The sequence below is a fragment of the Corvus kubaryi genome, unplaced genomic scaffold (assembly GCF_017639235.1).
Source record: "Corvus kubaryi isolate FWS band 111438036 unplaced genomic scaffold, C.kubaryi_AGA036_p1.0 78, whole genome shotgun sequence".
NCBI lineage: Eukaryota > Metazoa > Chordata > Aves > Passeriformes > Corvidae > Corvus > Corvus kubaryi.
The window spans coordinates 4,945,952-4,967,013 of record NW_024582065.1 but is presented as its reverse complement, the minus strand read 5'-3'; the positions used below and the strand labels follow the sequence as shown (position 1 = coordinate 4,967,013).

Sequence of the window (21,062 nt, the reverse complement as noted above, 5' to 3'; positions counted from 1 at the left end):
AAACCCTCTGCTGAGTGGAGGGAGGGTTAAGGGGCTGCGGTTTTTCTACCAGTGCTGCCCCTGTGCAGCTCTGTGTTGTGGAGGAGAAACACAGCCCAGCTGTCACCGCCCTGGCTGTGTTCTGCCTGTGTACATGGGCCTTCTCTGGGGACAGGAGGGGAAAACAAATAGGCAACAGATGTGAGCCGCGTTGTTTAATGCTGTGCTGGGGGTGCCTGGTGCCGTGGGGGTGTGCTGGTTGGCAGGGGCTGCCCAAGCAGGAGGGGATGCTGAACAGCCACCCCTGATGCAGAACTGCATCTTCCCAGTGGTGACAGAAGCTGTCCTTAGCATCACCCGGACCTTCACCAAAAGGTCCCCCACAACAATCCCAGCGAGCTGCGAGGCAGCAGGTTGGCATCACAGAATCACAGAACTGGAGGGACCTCTGGAAATCACCCAGTCCAACCCCGCTGCCAAGGCAGGGCCACCTGTAGCAGGTGAAACAGGACCACATCCAGGTGGGTTTGGAATGTCTACAGAGGAGACTCCACACCCTCCTTGGACACCTGTTCCAGTGCTCTGCCATCCTCAGTGTAAAGAAGTCCCTCCTCACGTTGAGGTGGAACTTCTTGTGTTGTAGCAGCTTTGCTGCAGGGAAACCTCTGCTGGGAAACTCCCGCTGGGAAACCCGTCTGCAGCTCCTGCCTTTGCGCAGCCCAAGTGCTTTGAGCGAACAGGACCCTGTGTGTGGTTCTGAGCACGCGAAGGGGGTTCTGTGCGCAGCGAAGCCTGAACTTGGTGCAGAAATCAGTGTTTTAAAATAACACCGCCTGGCGCCAGCGCCCGGGTATCTTAAAATAACACCGCCGGGGGCACGGGCCGCGCTGCGTGCCGGGCCCCGGCACTGCGGGAGCTTCTTCGGGGAAGGAACAGGAGCAGGGAGGATGGGGCAGGAGGGATGCGGACGGCGGGCAGAGCCCGGGGCCGCCCCATCCTCCCCCGCCGCTGCCGGCGCAACACGGCGCGGCCGGAAGTCTCCTGCGGCACTTCCGGCGCGGCCGCGCGCGCCCGCCCCTCCCGCCCGCCGCCGCCAAGATGGCGGCGCCCGTGTCGCTGCAGGTGGAGTTCGGGTGAGCGCGGGCGGCGGCGGCGGCGGGGCCGGGGCCGGGCGGAGGGCAGGGCAGGGTAGGGCAGGGCCGAGCCGAGCCGAGCCGAGCCGGGCCGCGATGGGCCAGCCCCTCGCTGAGGCGGCCGCGGCATTGCGGCGGGGCGGCTGCTGCGTGCGGCCTGGGAGGCCACTACGGGCGCGTCTGGGCCCGGACGCCACCGCCGCCACGGGGCTGCGGGCCGGGGTAGCGGCAGCGGCCGCCGCCGGGGAACCGGGCAATCAGGCATCGGCGGGAGGGGCCGGACACCGCCGGAGGGTGTCCGCAGCGTGGGGCCGGGCCGTCCTGCCCGTCTGTCCCGGGGCCTCGCTCCCGTCTCTCTGTGAGCGTCCTGTGCCAGGCCTTTCCTTTTCTTTCACCTCTTTCAACTTTTTGAGTTGTTTGGTTTTTTTAATTTTAATTATTAAAATTATTTATGAAAACTTCCCCTTCGTTTCTCGGCTTTTTTTTCCTCAGCATTGTCTGTGTGTGTGTTAGTGTGTGTACACGTGCCTGCCCTCACTGTGCTTTGTGTTTGAGCCGTGTCAGGTCTGTAAAGCTGCCAGGTTCTCACTCTGTAGCATTTCAGTTTCCAGGCCTTTGCTGCTGTAGTATCAGCATTGCTCATGCTCTGGCCCTGGGATCTTAAAGCATTTGCAGTGGAAGCTGTGCATATTTGTGGAAATACTAGTGTTATTTCGTTAAAGCCTCCTTTTAGCAGAAGCTAAAAGGCTGCTATTTATTCGCTTTTTCCCACCCTTTTACAAACACAGAAATGCCATAACCCTTTAAATACCCTTCTCCTTAAGAATCCTTTCCTCTATCTTTCCCGCTTCCAGCTGCAGCAACTCTCCTAATTTTCCCAGAAGAGTGAGATGCATTTTTGCTTTCCTTGGAAATGCATAAATGAGCTCTCTATGTAGGAACCACAGCTGAGTTCCCCACAGCTCGCTCTTTACAGAAGGACCTTATCTTGCAATCTACATTTCCCGCTGTAACAAAGCGTGACCTTGTTTTCATTACATGAAAAAATGTTTTTCATATAATTGTTATGACTTGTTCCTTCACATGAATCTCGGCTCATGTTAATAATCACTGCTTCAATTTTGAGATAACTATTTGTTGTGAGCTGGTGGAAGAACACCAACAGAGTGCTCTTTAGGAGAGTTGCTGCATATAAGTAATGCTGCCGAAGGCATAACAAGGGTTCTGTTGTGCTCTGCCATTGCAGAGCCAAGAAAACCTACTGTGGCATTTTTAGATACTGAATTTAAAGGAACTTAATATCGTCCGGAAATATCTTTGTTGATATTTAGGTGGGGATTGTTTGTTTTAAATATTTCTCTTTATTATGTTGGTTTCCAAGGGAGGAGAGGCACCAGTAAGTTCCCGGAAAGTAACTTCATAGGGAAATTTTTCTAAAGTAATCTGCATTTAAGTTGGAAGAACATTTTGCCACAATTATATGCCCTTGAAAAATGTGTTGGTCATTTTTCTACCTCAGTTTAATATTAAGTGAATTGAGTTTTTTAAGACTTCTCTGGTTGTTCGGACTTTGGCCAGTGTAGAATTCAGTCTAGAGTCAAAAGCTCACACTCTCTACTGCTGTGTCCTGTAACTTAAAGTAGCTTTTATGTTTATTATCCATGTCCCTACTCACTTGGTAAGAGTTTTATAATCTAAGACTGAGTTTGGCCTGTGGCCTCACAGCATCATGAAGAATGATTGATGTTGGTAAAGCTCAAGGTTTTCACAATTGTACTTTTTCCAGAACAGGAGTAGAGGTGAGGAGCTTGCTGAGGCTTCTAAGCTGTAGTTGCAAAAATTAATTACTCTTTTGAAGAGCCTAAAATTAGGTGCCTGGACCCAATTCAAATCCCATTCTTTTCCAGTGTGAGAACCATCTCCTTTACTTGCCACCCTCTGCATATCCTGCTCACGCCTGATCTCCTGTGCTTGCAGAGGCCGTCAGTTGTTATCTGAGGGCATTCCCTAATGTGTGTCAGAAGAGGGATGGACATCAGGTTGTTCAGTGGAGGAAGATTATGTATTTATTTATTTATATTTTAGTTTGTTGTGGGCTATGCCCTGCCTCTGCCCTGGAGAGAGGCCTGCTAAGGAGATTGCACAACCTCCCAGCAGAACTCCCCTGGAAAGACAACCACCTTTCGGTTACTGTGAGAAGAAGACAGACCTGGAATCCTCTGGGAGACCCTATGCAGAGCCTTTATAACCCATTGGCTTTTACACTCTGACACCCACCCCCTGTATCCCTACAAGATCTATCCCCCTGCCCCTGTGAGACTGGAGAGAGCTCGTCCCTGGCCTCCCTTTCGCGGGGTACAGACTATGCCTCATACGGAACTGCTACACGGGTCTCTCGTCTCTCTCCCTGGTCTGGCCTGGAGATTCCCTGTAGAGCAAGAGCTGAAATCATGAGCTGGCAATCACTAAAGAGCTGACAGCCTCTGCACGGGCACTCCGGCTAGGGCTGAGGGAAGACACCGGCCCCGGGAAGACAGTTCCTCATGGGACCATCTCTCCGGACCAGTCACAGCTCCCCGGGTCTGAGCTACAAACCCCACATCAGCTGCCTCACTTTGTCACCCTCATCACTTGCTTCTCCCAGTCAAGTCTCTCTCTGGGACACTTTGTAGTCAGTAGATCAAGAAAGAGTTGCCAGGACTCTTGGGCTGCTGGTTCTGACTTGCTCTGTAACTTCATGTGAGTCATTTCTCCTCCACGTGGAAACTGGGGGAATATTTATTTCAGAAGAATGCTCAATTCTTGAGACTTCTGGCCAGCAGGTGTTAGGGACAAGCAACGCTGGACGTGGTGTGGTGGCTGTAGTTTTGTTTGGGTGGAAGCAGTGCTGATGGCTGGAGAGGGAAGGCAGCACTGCACAGCGGTTTGGGAGCACATGGAGACAGGAACCATCCCCCCGTTCCATTGGGATGATGCCTGGCACCGTGGGGTTCTGGCCCACAGCAGAGCCTCCTCTCTGTGTTGGCGATAGGAGCTGGCAGCTTCCCCTGTGGACTTTTGGTTTGTGACAGGAAAAAAAAATACAAAGGGAATCCTGTGCTAAATATAGTCTGTGTCATTTGTTTTCTCTGTTGTGGCATCTATGTAAATCGCCTCTTTTGTGCTGCCTTCTTTTGACAGTAAAGCAAAATCTCAGTGGTTCATTGTTTTTATTTCAGAGGTGGTGCAGAACTCTTATTCGATGGTGTCAAAAAGCATCAGGTGACTTTGCCCTGTCAACCAGAGCCTTGTGAGTATTAAAACCTGTTGGGTAACTTGACAGAGTAACAACAAATGAAACAAAGCTGGTTTGTACAGCACTTATAGTTGCCAACAAGGATCAAAGTATTTTAAAAGCTCTTTCAGACATGCCATGGATCAGGCAGCTTGGCAAACAGGGGTTAGTTCTCAAAGTCTGAGATCTTTCCTGTCCTCTAAGCACTTGTGAATCAAGTCCTTCCTTAAGACTTTTGCCTCCCTCCTGCTGGATAGACAACAGCCTCTGGATGTTTCCATCAAGTCTACGTTTGTCTTTCTTGGTACTTGAGACCACCAATAACCTCTTCTCTCCTCTGTTTTTTCCTATCTGTTCTGAGGTTTCCAAGAGGCACATATATACGTGTGTGTGTGTGTGTTTAAGTAGGGTGTATAGATATGTGGGGGGATGTGTAGCAATGTAACATAAATGTTGTTTATCTATTCATTTGACTTTTCAAGTAAATATGATCATTTTAATATGAACTCTGCAGTTGAAAACAGTAAACCTGGTGCTCAAATAGGATGCTGGATATCCTACCCATGGCCTTCCCTGCAATAAAAAGTAGGACTTTAGTGTCCCAGGGATAAGCAGTCATAATTCCTGGTTTGCAATTTGGAATATCAATATTGAGCAGTGCTGCACTAATTCACTTACTTGTGTGCATACTTCAGTTGTAGTGTAATTTTGCCACAGGTGTATTCTGAATTTTTCCAGCTAGATAGCACTGCTTTATGCTATTTGAGTGGGATTATAAACCAAAATAACACAAAATCATCAGGGAATGTTAACAACCAATATCTCATGAATGGCTGATATCATAATCGATGTGCTGGGAACCTCCAGGCCTGAAATCTTTTTGCTGTGCCTGGAAATAATTAGAGATTGGTAGAAGTGCTTTTGGTGCTTGGACATAAGTATGTGTAATTCAAATATAATAGGAATACTGAAATATTGTGTTATCTTGTGGTTAAGGACAGGAACTAAAGCTCCAGAAACATGACCTGATGACAATTTGCTTTGTGAGTTTAGTCATGTTGCTTAACTTTCCCCTGTTGCTAGTGATACTTTCATGTATCTCAAGAGAATTCAGCATTAAATTCCATCACTGTTAAAGCACTTAAGATCCTTAAATGAAAGGTAGTAAAGAAATGCTAAAATACTCATTTAGTTGGTTTATAAACTTGGGGGCTAGAGCATAATTTTCTTCAGTGCTCTGCAAATGTAAAATACCCAGTAACACCCATGGTTTTGGTGGTGTTCAAACCATGATCAGATGCTCAAGAAAAAGGGGTTATTACAGGAGATGTTTATTTCTGCCAGGGGAGGGGAGGGTATTAGTACCAAAGAGGGATTCTTCCAGCCCGACGGTTGTCAGCGGTGCGGTTGTGTGTGGTCTGATCCATTCTCACTTGAAGCTGCTGGGAAGACTTCTGCAGCCTCAGTAAGATGTGTATTTATCCTAAGGGATAAATCTCTCCCTGAAGGTCTGTCTCAGCTTCAGGGTTCAAACTGATGATCTCCAGTGATTTGTTCCAGATTCAGCTAACACATTATTGCTCCCAGCTTTTCCTGCTGCCTTGTTTTCCAGGCGCTGCTATCCCTGTGACAAGAGAGGCAGAACTGACAGTGTACCCCCTTGTCAGCTCCCCTGGTTTGCTGCTGTCTTGTGCCTTGGGTGTCAGAGAGGTTTCATTTTGGGGCTGGTTGTGGATTGCAGCATCTGAGGAGCATAAACTGAGCTGTGAGGCAGCTGCTGTAGTGACATTTACACCCAGCACAGGGATGGGGCAGGCAGAGGTGGCCTGAATGTCTGACACTAAAGGATTGCTGGAAACACCCCTCATGATACTTCCAGAAGACAATTGTGTTCTAGGGGTGAGGAATCAATTGAATCATATCAGAAAATATGAATTTTCTTACAATTTTATGTTGTTCCTAATGCCATGTATTTCCTTTGTTCCCACTAAGAAATTTTAACTCTCCTATCTTTGGGTAAATAAAGATACACATAGCATGGTCCCTGCTGCCCTCATGCAACCAGAATTGCAATGATTAGAGAAATAAAACAGCTCAGTTCTACTTGGCACATCCTGTTGCTTACCTTACCCTGAATGTCCATCACTGAATTCTCCAGGGAAAGACCTGTAGTATGAATACTGCTTGAAGACCTACACTTCTAACCCCATTTTAAGTGATTTCATTAGCTGCCAAGTTTTATTTTTGGCCATTTTGGCCTCTCTTACCTACTCTTCCTTTTTTCTAGGTTATTTTTGTCTTTGTCCTCCTTTTTGCAGAACAGTTGCTTCTCTCTGGGTTATTTGGTCCACCTATATTGTAATTGTTTAGGCATTTTTATATATATCCCAGAAGTGAAGGGAGATGGAAAATTATATGAAGAAATACCTACAAATATTTACATGAATAAAACAAACTGTGCTCCATAGTTGGCAGGGGCAAGCAGTGTCCTCTAAATGATAATGTTGCTTGAGTAGACTCTTTGTGTGGTCATTTCTTTTTTCCTGATAACAGGCACTAGGTGGAAAGTAGGTGGGTTTTGGATCCAGTTAACTTTTTCAAGAAGATTTGATTCTCTGTCCTTTTCTGATGCCTGGAGATAGACTCCTGGAGGGATTGGGAAAGGCAGGAGCAAGGAAGCTGCAAATGGGACAAGAGCAAGCCACGAGAGGTACAGCCACGTGGCAGGACCTATTTTTATTATCCAAGGGGCATTTTGTATCCTGATGTCAGTTAAATAGCAGTTCTTTATTTCCAAAGTGGAGCTGTCTCAGCCTGCATTTTGGAGTTGCTGCCAAAGTGGGAACTCAGAAAGGTGTAGTGTATGTGCATAGGCAGCAGATTTACCTAATCCACACTGTGCAGGACTGTGTAATCTTGTGGAACTGTTGCAGAAAGAAGACCTCAAGTTAAACAAGAATCTTGTCCCAAATTTCTGGCTATTCTGATGATCTCACTGATAATGCTGTTAGAGGATCTAAAGGCATTATGCCCTGTTGGCTTCTTCTGCATAAAAACAGTGTGTGTGGGAGAAAGCAGCTGGGGGAATAACAATATTTGTCACATGGAGAGAGGATTAAATTGGCAGGGAAATCAACTTTATTTTCAAGCATCTAAGAGGCTATTAGAGACAATGGAGCATAAAAGAGAGAAACCCTAGATTAAAAACTGAAAATGTATTTGGCAGCGTCCTCCTGAAACAAGCCACAGTAATTTAACCAAGTGCTTCAGTAATCAAATAGATCATTGTGTGACTGCTCTGCAAGTGATGCTGGAGCTCCTTCCTCCATCTCGCTGGGACTCAACAGTGGTGGATTTGTCTTGGCCATGTGAGTTGCATGGATGCATGGAAGGGTAGGAAGTCACTGGCATTGTTTAACCCTTGTAGTCATTTTAGGTTTAGCTCAGCAGCATCATCTGATGAAGAGTGTTTACAAAACCCCTCTGCTGTGTTGTCTTCTGGATGTTGTACCCAGAGGTTGGGGTTGTGTGTAAAGTCTCTGGCACTTGTGCTGCAGGCTGCTCAGCTGCTGTCACAGACCTTTGAGTTCCAATTTCTTCTGTGGCTTCAGTGGTGGGACTTGTGTTTTTGAAGCAGCAGTGACCAGTTTCAGCAGTGCTCGCTGGGACCTTCTAGGCTAATCAAGAATTCACACTGTGTTTTGGCACTTTACAAGTCTGGAAGGTTAAATTTTTAATCAGTGTGTTTTGGTAATTGTTTGTGGTTTCCCTTTACCGAAACTCTAGGGAAAAAAAGCCCACTGCCAATCAGATTTTTTTAAAGAGGAAAAATTAAAATAATATGCCAAGTGCTGCTTATGTTGAATCCCTATGGAGAAGAGCATGGTGTGCTCCTCGAGAGCTTTGCTTTCCAGGGGCCTTGTTCTGCACAGCATAGAGGACTGCTGGGGACTTGGAAGCATTCATCTTCTCGGAAAAGAGCCTGGGGATCTCGAGAGATCAGACTGATGTTACAGGCAGGGTGGCTTACAAAATACAGCATGGCACTGTGTTCAGAGTTGACTGGGGTGCTGGACCAAAACAACCTGTAAAATCCAGAGTAGCACTTGGTGTTGGCTGTCGGTACCTAGCACTAGTACCTAGTGCTATTGCTGGGTGGTACATCCTAGTTGAGTCATTAATATTCTGGCATGATTTTATTGCTCTGTTTATTATTCCTAACATTTTAAAACTTGCTCCGAAGAAAGAATAAAAATATATTTGCTAATATAGGGCCTTATAAGGAGAATGGTAAAAAAACCCCATAGATCTATGGAACTTCATGCAGTCAAATCTTTTTAATCACAGTGTGTGTTACTTGCAGCTCTCAAAGGACTTGGGTTATTCCCCTCTTCGTGCATCCCACTCGTGCATCTCTTTTAGGCAGGAAATTACAGACTTGGTGGCAAGGGAAGGGGCCTCAGTGGGTAATGCAGGGTGGGAGCTCAGGCTGGGCCAGCTTAGCCCTGGACCTGCTGCCAGCAGTCGGGGTGCGCAGTGTTTGCAGCATCAGAGCTGTTCTGATGCTGCAGCACTGCCGGCGTCGCGATTGAGTGGTTCCTGGTGTGGGGCTCAGCCCCAGGTCCCTGCCCCAGCGAGGCTGCGGCTCCCTTTAGAGGCAGCAGGGAAATAAACGCTTGTCCTCACAGGAGCAGTCCCATCACCCTCCTGGGAGGCCGTGGAGCAGAGTTACCGGATCAGCTCATCCCAACTCATTGTGGAAGGAGCTTCCCAGGCACTGGGAAACCAGCTCTTGTGTGTGACCAAATCCCTGGGATAACAAAGCCTGGCTGTTACACCCTCCTTCCCAGCTGCTGTATTGCAGTGCGGACACCTAGCAGGACACCCTGTGTCCCACCCCCCTCCGCTCCCTCTTTTCTCTTGGTGGGATTTGCTGTGCTGACAGCGCTGTTCAGAGGGTGGCAGCGGAGCAGGGCTGGGGAGGAGGATCCGGGCCCTTTAAACCGCTTAGCATGCGGTTCACACGGCTCCGGGCCAGCTGTTCCTTTCTCCTCCTGCCCTCACTCGCAGGAGTTGTTTGCTGAGCTCAGAGCTCCTGTGCAAAATTGCTTTTCAAAAGAGCCACTTTCTGCTTAATTAAACAATGAGCCCCGTCCCTCTGCACATCTGTAAAGCTCCCTCCGCAGCCCCTTTATCCCACAAACTGCTCCATTCTTACCTCCATTCACTTGTAAATCTTACCCCCCCTCCTCCTCCACCCTGATCATCTCACTGGCCCTTTCTTTTTCCCTTTCAAGTAAGACTGAGGGGCTTGGACTATCTGTGGGGGTGGCTGGGTTGGGTGGACAGGAATCGGTTTAATGGTGCTTGGCCCTGTATGAAAGTCTAATAATAGCAAAGCAGATCTGAGCCCAAAAGTGAGAGGCGATTTCTGTATTTAGAGGAATAAAATCATGGCAATTTCCTGAGCTGAGCTGAGACACTGACTCATCCAGCAGCCAGAGGGGACACAGCCACCAGCCAGGCTGGGAGGGGGCAAGGAGTTGACTTCAAGGCATTTTCTGATCCAGCTGGCAGTGCCAGGGAGAGCCCAGCCCAGGGAATTCCCTCGGCCAGGCTGGCTGCATGCAGAGCAGTGCCAGGCTGCCAGGGAATCCCTCCCCACTCTGGCAGGAGCAGCCACCTTCCTCTGTGGTCCAGGGTTGCACATCAGCTCTGTGTAGTCTCTTTAATAGCAATAAGGTTTTCCTTTTTAGCCCTCAGTGCCTGTGCACACACCCAAAACTCAGAAACCAGGAAAATAGGAGAGAAGGGAAATTTCAGTTTGCTGGGTTTTGGCAAAGCTTTACACTGATGATTAGTAATGCATTCTCTGAATTGTCTTGCTGAGAGCTTAAAAAAAAATTAACCAGTAACATCCAAGGTTAAACAGGATAAATGAATGGAAAAGTGATGAGGTGGGATATCTCCTTTATCATTGGGAAGGACAGATTATAGCCAGCATGATGCATTATCATCTAGCATAGATTGATAGGGAGGAATGAAGAAATGGGAGTTTAGTGCATTAGCAGAAGATTCCTGACTGCAAAAACTATTAGACCATGGCACAGTCTCCTTGGGGTTTGGTTGCAGGTCTACAGTGCTCAAGCCTCTTAAAATCAGAGCAGACAAGGCTCAGGATGGTCTTTTGTTGAGAATAATTCTGCACTGGCAGAGGATAAAATCAGAGGACCTGTTAAGGAGATGGTTTTTTTAATGTCTGCGATCCCCAGGCTGGTACTTCACTGCTGGGGCAATAGTCTTTGAGGCTCTCTCAGCTCCTTCCTTTGACAATTTTGAACGAGAGGCAAGACTCTGGTCCAGCACTAGTGATCTGTGATCCTAATTAAAAGAGACAGTTTGGTGCACTGGCATTTATTGGGAGGCCTGAAGTGACAATAGTGTTGGGTGTTACAGGATTAGATGCCCTGACTTTGGAAATGAGTAGGGATTAGGTTTACCCTGAGAATCAGCTCAAAGCTGCTTTTTTTGTCATGGGAGCTGATGGATCTGGAGATTTGCTGCTGGCTAGCAGTGGGATTGGAGATCCCTTGAACTTGTATTCTCTGACCAGCAATCTGTGGGGAGTGGAAGATCCCAAGCAGCTCCTCTCCAGTTCATAAGCATTGTGATTAAAACCTCAGGGCTGAGAATTGCTGGGTGATAGCTGGGATCTGAGTCCTCACTGCTAGCAGGAAGGCTATGAAAGATCTCTGTGATCCATTCCCATTTTGTGGACACAAGAAAATTAGGAAGAGCATTGCTCTTCTAGATGAGAAGCAAGAAAAAGACGTCTTAAAGCAGTTAAAAATTACAGAAGCCAAGACCTTGGTGTTCGTTTGTAGCAGACAAGAACAGATGAGAGCAACAATTGCAATTCTCTTATGCCTGGCTGTAGTTACCCCCTAATTTCTTCCCTAGTACTTAAATCACTGCCCATTCCAGTGTGTGGCAGGATTGGCTTGTGCACTTGTCAGAGAAAATGGATTTTGCTCTTGCTGCAAAATTTGCCTGGCTGCTCACTCTGCATAGTACCAAATCCATTTGCCTGTGACTCCATTTATATCAGCTATTCCGGGTCTTCTTCTGCAGTTTATGGCACACCATGGTCTGCTTCAGAGAGTGATTTGCATATCAGATGGGAGGCTGGAGGAGTTGGAAGGATCCCTTAGGTCTGGTTTTGAACTCTTTTAGAGAGCAGATTCCTGGAGGGTCCTTGGATCCTAAAGCAAAGAGTAGTCATGCACCTGGAAGAGCAGCAGGTATTGGGAGCTGGTTTGTCTGTTTTAAAAACAAGCTTCTTAAGCAGGGAAGGGGGCATACAAATTGTTTTTCCATATATTTCCATGCAGGCAGGGGGAATAATGGCAGAGGAGCGGCAGGGAAGGGGCTTTGTCATGGTTACAGGCCGGTGGCTGAGAATGTGGGTGGAGCAGCGCTCGTCCAGAGTTAGTGACCTCAGCAAATTGGAGCTCAGCCATGGTCAGTATGATAAATGATCTTATTCTGGGTCAAAGAAATGGTACCCCACAGGGAGGTGTCCGCAAGGCGGCCCAGGAAAGTGCCGTGTTCCTGCAGCACTGACCCCTTAGTGACCAGTGCCACATATATCTTATTTACTGCAGACCAGAAGGGAATTTTCCATGGTTCAGCCTTTATAGGGTTCCCCTATTTCCCTGAAATAATCTCTCAGTTCTGCAGAAAAGGCAAGAAAATGAGTGTAATTACACCTTTTGAGTGCCCTTCGAGGCTTTGGGCAAGTTTGTATGTGGATTTTAAGGCAGGGGACACAGAGGTGTCTGGTCCTTGCATGTGTGCGTGAATCTATGAGCGACCTGTGCAGCTCCCTGGGAGCCAAGGGCTGTGTGTCCGTGTCAACTGGTATCAGGGTTACACAAAATCCTTCCATATTTCTGCACCTTTATCAGTTCACTGTGAGATCCTTCTAGTGCAACACCCAGCTTGGTGTTTCTTATTCGAGGCACCTGGTTTCTCTCTGCACACAGTGAGTGCCTTCTTTTCTGAGTTGTCACTGATGGATCTGTCAGGCCCAGGAAGTTTTATTGAGCTAGGAAAGATCTATGGATTTCAGCCCTGCTTTCGAGGGTGCAAATGAACCCAGGCAGTGCTAAAATGGAGTATTAGATGCATTTCTGTTGCAGGGGAAGCTCAGCAGATTCTTCATGAAGGAACAGTTGGGGCAATGCAGAAGGCCAGGCCTTGGAGGATTTGCAGGAAGACAGAGCAGGCCGTGCAGTTCTGCAGTTCTCTGCCACAACCAGGAGTGTTTGTGGTGCAGCTGGGCTGAACAGGAGCTGAGGCCATTGGGTTTTGCGTGCATTCACTGCAGTTCCTGCATCCCATCCTCTTGTGTGACAAGGCAATGACTTTGTGTCACTGCAAGCACACATCTCGTTTCCCTGAGCGCTGTGTTTCGCTGGGTGATTGGTTTTCTGCATATATTGTGGGCTTGAGCTCCCATCTGTGCACTTGAACTAAGCAGTTTTCTCAAACATTTGCCGGTTTTTCTTTTTTTTAATTAACTTTAGATTATTTTTTTCTGAGAATTTGGAGACTGTTGATGTACTGTTAGTACAGGCAGCAGAAGCTGTCTCTGTGTAGAAATAGGACAGGGATTTCCTACTATGTGCTTCAGTTCCTTCTTTGCAGTTTGAGAATATTTCCGCTTCCTTGGCTGCTTCAGTCTTGCTTCTCCTCTGATGCTGCCAATGGTGAGGACAGTTAATGAGAATTAAGAGTGCACTTTTTGATGTGATATTTGTTTGCTGTGAGTGAAATGGAGCAGGCTACCAAAACGATTTCAGTAAGACCATGCGGCAGTGATAAAAATATATCATTACTGGGGTGAGCTGGGCTCGAGTTGGTGATGCTGGAGCAAAATGCTGTATTGTCTCAGCTCTCACCTGAACCTCCCTCCAGAGCCAAAATGCACAGCGGGTTTTGCAGCCAAATGACAGCACCTGTAGTACAGCTGTGCTCCTGCCAAATCAGATGCCTCTGTTCTGTGAGGGGGCCAGCTTCAAACCAACACGAGTGTGAAATCACTGCATTGTAATGATGGTTTAACTTGTCAGCAGATGTGGTGCCTGACCAGGCTGAGATTTTTTCCTTCTTTATATGTCATCTGTAGAGAACCTGCTATTTGCATAGCAAATCCTTGGCCCAGGGCACTGGAAACATGTTAGACCCGTAGCATAGTATCAGAAAAAAAAAGTCTTGGGAACACTGCATGTGTCAGCTCTAAGAGATAAGCAGTTGTGCTATAATTTACCTCTTACTATTTCCATCATGAGAACACAGACTCCTGACCTGTTGATCAAGACTGCTGTTTGAGGCACTGAGCTGCAAGATGGCTTCTCCACAGACCACTTGCAATGGAAGTAATCTTGTTCCTTTTCGGTATATTACTTGTGGGAGATAGTTTTGGTGTGGCTATGGTCATCTGTCATCCTTTATAATTGATTTGTTCTAGTATTATTGGTGTATAGGACATAGAGAAATGAAGGTGGGTGAAAAAATTCAATGCTGATAAAGCAGATGAAAGTATTATGTCTTAAAGTTGACTGTGGAGAAAGGATCTTAATTTTTGTACCTTTGGAGTGGGCAAGCTCCAGGCATGCACAGGGGTGTCTGGGTTTTTTTCCTACTGCTTGAATTCTTCAGTATGTATGTATGTGACTTCTGGGTAGGAGTAAATGAATGTAGGCTCAGGTGGGGCTGAAAATAACATTTATTATGGAAGGAGATGGGGCGAGGGAGTCTTCCAGCTCAGCCTCAAATAAATCAGTCCTCTCGCCCCTCCGTCCAGGCTGCTTCTAGGTGGCTGCCTTTTATCCAGCTGGTGCAGCGTGTTTCTGTTTAAATGGTGTCTCCTGAAAGGTCCCAGAGGAAAGGGCTGCTTATTCCATGCAAGGAGAATGGTATATGGCACAGCTCATTGTTGTGTGCCTGCTGCAAGTGCATAAATATGAAACAGCTCGCGGGTGATGCTGCGATGGGGCTGGTGTCCCCTTCACACCCCCCTCCCTCTCCTGAAGGCTCCTCTCCATCTTCCTTCCTTTACAGCTTTCATTTATTGGTGATGGAGAGCAGGAGCTGTTTGGGTGTGAGATTCTGAGGGCTTGACGTTGCAGCAGCATTTTTCAGGGGAAGGTGAATGTGGTTAACTCTTGTTTTCTGACGGCTGACCGACCTCTATGGTGCACATGTGTGTGTGTATGTATGTATGTGTAAATACACACACCTTCTTAGTGGGGCTCCCTCTACCTGGTGCATGTTACTAGGAAGGAGGCAGAAAATGGTCTATTTTGTTCTTTTAACTACATATCATTACAAGGGAGCCATGAGTTGGCCCCGGGCAGGTGATCCGGCCCACCAGGCAGTTTTGAGGCACAAAGTAGCTCCTTTTGCCCAGATCAGAGTGATCCAGTGCTCGAAGGCAGCAATACCTGTTGTGCTCCAGGAAGCCCCATGGTGGCATTGGGGTGTTGGGATCAGAGTGCTGGTTTGGAGGCACCAGTGCTGTGGGAAAGCAGGGGGAACAGAGGGAATCTCAGAGCATCCCCCTCCCCCTTTCCCCAGGAGAAGAGGCCCCCATCTGCTGCAGATGGACATATCCCCATTGCCTAGTTGATGTGCACCTGCCTACACCAGGGCTGTTCATCCTGAGTGTGACAGAAGCAATGAGGGTGACGTTATTTGGAAGAACCCCATTTTGGCTCTGGGTAACATCCATGATCCCATAAAACCCTGTGGTAAGGCTTGGGCTGAGTCAAGCCATTACAAATGCATTTATTATTGCTGGTCATGAAGCAAACACATGGGGAGTTTACAATACACAGAGTGAATTTAGCTCAGAGAAGCATGTGTGGAAAGGTTCCTCATGACTATGGTGAGCTTACTTGACATAAGAAACCCATCCTGCCATCCCAGCTCCTCTTGGAGCGGGGCTCCAGCCCTCACTGTTGGATTTGTGCCTTCAGAAAGCTTCCTTGCTTCTTGAAAACAAACAAAACTCTTTGGGGGCTTTCAAAGAGCTGTATAAAGGAGCCCCGGGAGAATAACTGATTGTGGATTCGGAATGATGAAGTGGTTTGTGGAACAGTGAAACATAGAGGCAAATGCAGCAGAGCTCCACTTTGCAATTTGTCAGCTTCTCTAAACCCTGTAACGGATTGTTCCCCCCCTCTGTCTCTTCTCACCTCTCCAATAGGAAATTAACTGATGCTATCACTAAAGAAATTGTTTTTGCCTCACAAAGTAAAATTGATACTATAAAAACCCGCCAGCAGTGTCTCCTCCTCCTTTTACATGAAGACAAATCCTTCCTGTCACCTACTGAAATGGAAAGATAAAGGCTGAGCTTTAATAAAGAAGCTCTAAGCATAAAGTGTAGAAGGAGGGAGCAGGCACAGCATGGGGAACACTCCACAGCTGCAGGTGTGATGCTGAGGGATGCTATAAGTGTCCAAAATGCAACCTTGGGCCCCAGAGCTCCCAATGTCTCCAGGAGTTTGTGCTGGTTTTGGTGCAAAAGTGTCTGTCTTTACTCTGTTCAGGTTCTTAGGCTTGCTTGTTTGGACTTTTAAAATCTAATTAAACACACGGAGAATTAGACATAATTTGTTGGGTTACAAGGTAATGCACAGGATATGGGATGTGTCAAAGAGACCCGAACATCGGGAATCCGCTGCCAGATTGGTGCTTCAGCAGGAGCTGCATTCATTCTTTGTGGGATGAGTTTTCTGTGGGAAAGCTCTTCTGCCAAGCCATAGGGACAGGACTGTCTGTGGGTTTCTTCGCAGCTCTCCCCATCCATCCTGCATGTTATTCATCTGCTCTTTCATGGATAAACAATCACTTTGCTCTGGCATCACCTGGAGCCATCAGCTACTTTGTAAACCCTGTCCTTCCTTCTTCCAGGGGATATCAGAAACCTGCTTAAGTGGATCAAACACAATCTGTTGAAAGAGCGACCAGAATTATTTATGCAAGGGGAATCTGTGTAAGTACAACTGTTACAAATTCTCCATGTGTTTCTCTGTTGATCCCCACAGTTTGGGGGATTTTTCCACTGGTGGGGGGATTTCCTCTTGAGAAAGTCAGTGACCATGAAAACACAGAATTTGCTGAAGTGGTAATGGGAGGTATCTCACTCAGACCTTCCACTGTCCACAGAGAGCATCTTTTGCAGCCCTTACCCCAAATCTTTAAACCTTAAACATGAAGCAAGGCCATTTATACTTCATTATCACTTGGAACAGAGTAGCACCTGTATCCTCAATTCCAGGAGTTTTAGCAGGTCTGTCTGTTCCCTGCTGACATCACTGGGACTGAAGCAGTCATTCTGAGAAATGCCAACAAATACTTCTTCTGGGAAATGTATTTTTATTATCAAAATGGGGCCAGCCTCGTGGAGGGGGGGTTGGAAAAAAAAAAAAAAAAGAAGGCAAGAGAAATGGAGCAGAGTGAGCTGTGCAAGCCGTCCCTGACTGCGGGGTGGCGCTGGGGGTGTTTAACATTCGTCACGGATCTTTGTGAGCTGAAGTGTGTGCCAGGTCCCCTGGTAACAGGAGAGACAATTGCAGGACACTGAAGATCAAAGAGGGGGAATCCCTTTGCTCAGAATCAGGAGCTTGGAGTGGATCCCAGGTGTTTAGTGCCTCTGGAAGGGGCACCGGAATGGCTTTCCCTGCCTTCACATTGAGCTCTCTGCACTCGACTGTCATGCGTGGGTTTTAATTACCTGGCTTTTCTGCATCATACGGAAATGCAGTCATCCTGGAGCATCCTCGGGAATGGTGCCTTTTCATTCAAATGAGCTTTGGGATTGCTCCTGCGTCCCCTTTATTTGATCTAGAAAGGGCACAGACTGTACCTGTTTCCACCTCCATGCTAGGATCCCTTTTTTGGCTTTATAGGCAGTCAGCTTGTGATGTGTGCTGTGACATTCCTTGTTCTTAACTATTTGTGGAGCTTTTTAGCAGTCCTGTATCCTAATTATTTCTCTCTATTCTGCAGGAGGCCAGGAATTTTGGTGCTCATCAACGAGGCAGACTGGGAACTAATGGTCTGTACTCCTTCCGTTTGACTTTCTTTGTTGAAAATATTGCTCTCTGTGTTCTTTGGTTGCTCTCACAGAAGCTATTTCTGATTCTTGCCCCAAGTGAAGCATCTCATACTTGAGGGGGAAGGGGCAGGCTGGAATCTATCTCCTGTACTGTAGCTGTTCAAAAGCCTGGAGCCTCCCTCTAACCTGCTGAGTCTCATCAGCCAGCCAGGGTCTGAAGAGAGATCACCCTTCCTCCCTGGTCTCTGGCACTGGGTTTTGCACCTCTGGCTGTTGGCAGGTACCCCCACATGTGGGGTGACAGCATGGGGGGCACCTGGGACCTTCAGGCCCCACACAGAACCACTTTCCCTGAAGTCAAGTGGTGCCTGGCAGGTAAAGGCCACAGGGAGATTTCAACTCAAGCAGGCACCTGGTAAATGTCTTCCTTTCTCAGCCCACTGTTGTGCTCAGACAACAAACAGCCCCTTGCCATTTCCCTGCCTCAGGCAACCACCTGTTCTGTCAAAACCCTGGTCCAGAAAGCGCTGTGGGGTATGAGCGTCAGCACCATGGCTGATCTCTCACCTTTGGTTCTGTTATGATGAAAACATTGGTCTGTCCCCTTCTTCTGCTCTCCCTAATACTCACCATCTTTTTATGAGCTGTTTTCTCTTTGTAGCTTGTATTTGGAAATGACATTTAAGCAATTTTTCATTTTTTTTTCTTGGCCTGCAGGGTGAGCTGGATTATAAACTCCAGGACCAGGATAATGTGCTTTTCATCTCAACATTGCACGGCGGGTGAACTCCTGAAAAAACAAGAGGATGTAAATCCAAATCCCCGGGAAAAAAAAATCTAAACAAAAACCTTAACCCACCCAAACCTCTCTTGAACTGCCTGTGTCCAGTCTCTGCATCTTCCCGCTGCGTTCACTTGTTCTAGACATCCAAATAAAGCCCCGCCAGCCTGCGGCCTTCTGTCCACCATAACAGCATCCATCTTTTGGTCCTCATTTCACCTCTCCTGACTGCACTTCCAGGTACCCTAACAAGCAGAGAGCACCTCAGCATGTGGGACTTGTTTTTCTCTGACAGGAGGAAGAGAGATGCTGAACCCTGAGTAGGATAACATGTCTTAACAGGCAGTGAGGTGTTCTGGAGGAGTTGTACCTGTTTTGGGGGAAGGCTGGGGTGCCTCTGCCTTGGTGCTGGGAACCAGGATTCTTTTAACACGATGCTTAATGTTGGTGTGGTCTCTGCACCAGCCACGGGAAGGGTGAGAAAGTGCAGGGAAACAAAAGGTGGCTTGACTAGCTTTTCCTTGGGGGTAGCAACATGACAGCTCCAGAGCTCTCAGAAGTGAGTTTCCACTTGTCATGATATTTATTTATGGGAAGCAGGAGAGAAATAGGCTTTTTTGGTTTTGTATTTCTGATCCCTCATGCTGCTTTCATACCGGAGCTGAGGCAGGGTGAAGTACTGGCCCATGAATAACGTCAATTTATAATGATTTGGTTGGAGGGGAAACAAACCCTCACCCGGCCTGAGACAGCACAGAGTGATCAGGGCAGCAAATGATCTTTCTGTCACCATGATAGACAGAATTGATCGGGCTGCACTGCATTCTGTGCAGGTGGGAGCTGCAGCCTGGCTGGGGAAGGGCTGGGGCTGGCGATGCACAGTTAGAAGTGCCAGGACCTGAGAAAGTCAGTGGCTTTTAACCCTTTCTGTCAGTGGGAGGGAGAGGCTTCTTGCTGCATGCCCTGAGGAAGTCCTGTGAGCACTGTGGGTGCTCACAGGTGAGTGGGTGTGTGTGGCTCTGCTAGGGCACGGGTGTTGTTGGCTTTCCAGAAGTTTCCTTGGATAGACGGACTGGCCCCTGCCAGCCAGGAGGCTATGGCAAGAGCAGAGGGACAGGGTCAGAGAGGATAGCATTGGCACCTACAGGTCTGAAGTGTGCTGTATGAGCTTCCAGGAATGCCTGACCAGGATTGTCCTCCTGTGCTCCCCCCTGCCCTGCTCACCTGTTCGGGCACGGCTCTGGCAGCATGCAGAGGTCTCCGGCGGCAGCTCCTGCCTGAGCTGTGGCTGTTGAGGAGCAGAGGGCTCACTGGTGCTCAGTCAGTGCATCTCAGAGCTGATCTGCACCACGTACTGCTCTGAGAGCTCTTGATCTTCAGGAGCTGCTGAGGAGGTGGGGAGCAGCCGGTGCACCAGCCCCTGCCCAGGCAGCCTGGCCCAACACGCCGAGTGCTGCGCACAAGGAGCCTCTCCTGCCCTGCACCTGATGGAGGAATTCCTCTGTCTGATGCGCAGAGAGTCATTCCCTCAGCTGACTTCTCCACTGACTCCTCTCTCACGTTTACCCCTCCACAACCTGCCTAACTAAAAGCACTCCCGGCCTACGATGCTGCTGCATCTGAGGAGCCCCAGCTTCAGCCCACTGCTGGTGACAAACCGATACTCAGCCTTTTCCAAATCCAGCCACAGCAACTTTAGTCCAGCTAATGCCATTTGTAAATGACACAGACGGGCCAAAGGCTCTTCTCTGTCCTGAGTTCCTGGCCCTTAGCTTAGCTGGGCCGGGACAGTGGAAGGGGATTCCAGGCAGTGGTAGGAGCTGGCTGAAAAACAAGGAACCTGTGTGGCATGTGGCTTGAACCAGACTGAAACACAATGGGAAAAAGCAGATTCATCTTCAGTGCTGCTGCCTGCCCTTCCTCTCCCCTGCCTCTGTGCCTTAGGCTGGGCTTGTCTGTTCTCATCCCTCCCAGCTGTTTGCTCAGAGAGGATGGGTTTCTTCCCCGGCAGCTGTTGGTCCCCTCGATAGTGCAGGTAGACCCAGGTGGCTTAGCTCCTGATGTAGTAAAAGCTGCCAATCACTGCTAAAAAAAAACTAGAAATGGGAAGATGAGGGAAGTGAAGGGGGTGGAGAAGAGGGGTACAGCAAAATCCTGTAACAACAGCAACAAAAAGTTTCTGAAATAAAAGCCTTTTAAAACGTTGTCTGCCTCCAGCTTTGTCCTAGATAGACTCTTGGTGAAATTCTGCTCGGATCTTGTAATGCTTCCCTTCTCCTCCTGGGTTTCCTTGGCAGCCCCGGCCGAGCCGCTTGGCTGGTGGATTCATAAAGCCTCTCTGTTAGAACGAGCCTTCCTCCGGCCGCCGTTCTGCGGGGGCTGCTCTGCTCCGCGGGGCTCGGTCCCGCCGCGGCGGTGAGGGCCGTGCCCGCAGCCCGGGGCCGCTCTCCGCCGAGCCCGCCCGGTGCCCGAGCGGCGGGGCCGATTCCCGGCCCCGCGGAGACCCGGCGCAGTCGCAGCGGCCTCCGTGTGCCCGGCGCCAGCCGGGGCTGCGGCAAGAGGACCAGAAGAGTGTCCCGGTGCAGGGGGCCGGGCGCACGCCGAAATACGTTAAATGAAATTAGGCCTCAATGTTAAAATAGATAATAAACGTAAGAAGGACAAACCGGGATGGAGCCGCAGGGCCGAAGCGCCCGCCCGCCGCGCCCGGCTGCGGCCCCACCGCCCTCGGCAAAGCGCCGATGCCCGAGGCTCGGCCCCTCCGTC

At 48.5% G+C, this 21,062-nt stretch overlaps 1 protein-coding gene and 1 long non-coding RNA gene across 2 annotated transcripts; one reads left to right on the top strand and one right to left on the bottom strand.

Annotated features, from left to right (window-relative positions):
• The first annotated feature begins 1,017 nt into the window (after positions 1-1,017).
• On the top strand, positions 1,018-20,501 carry URM1 (ubiquitin related modifier 1). The gene is made up of 5 exons (XM_042052640.1): positions 1,018-1,112; positions 4,331-4,401; positions 16,369-16,450; positions 17,467-17,515; positions 18,233-20,501. The coding sequence occupies exons 1-5, from the start codon at positions 1,078-1,080 to the stop codon at positions 18,299-18,301; spliced, it is 306 nt and encodes a 101-aa protein (XP_041908574.1). The 5' UTR covers positions 1,018-1,077; the 3' UTR covers positions 18,302-20,501.
• LOC121676309 lies at positions 16,817-18,238 on the bottom strand. Its single transcript, XR_006020418.1, has 2 exons — positions 18,146-18,238; positions 16,817-17,301 (listed from the first exon to the last, which is right to left on the bottom strand). It is a non-coding gene; the product is annotated as an uncharacterized LOC121676309 (long non-coding RNA).
• Positions 20,502-21,062: the final 561 nt, after the last annotated feature.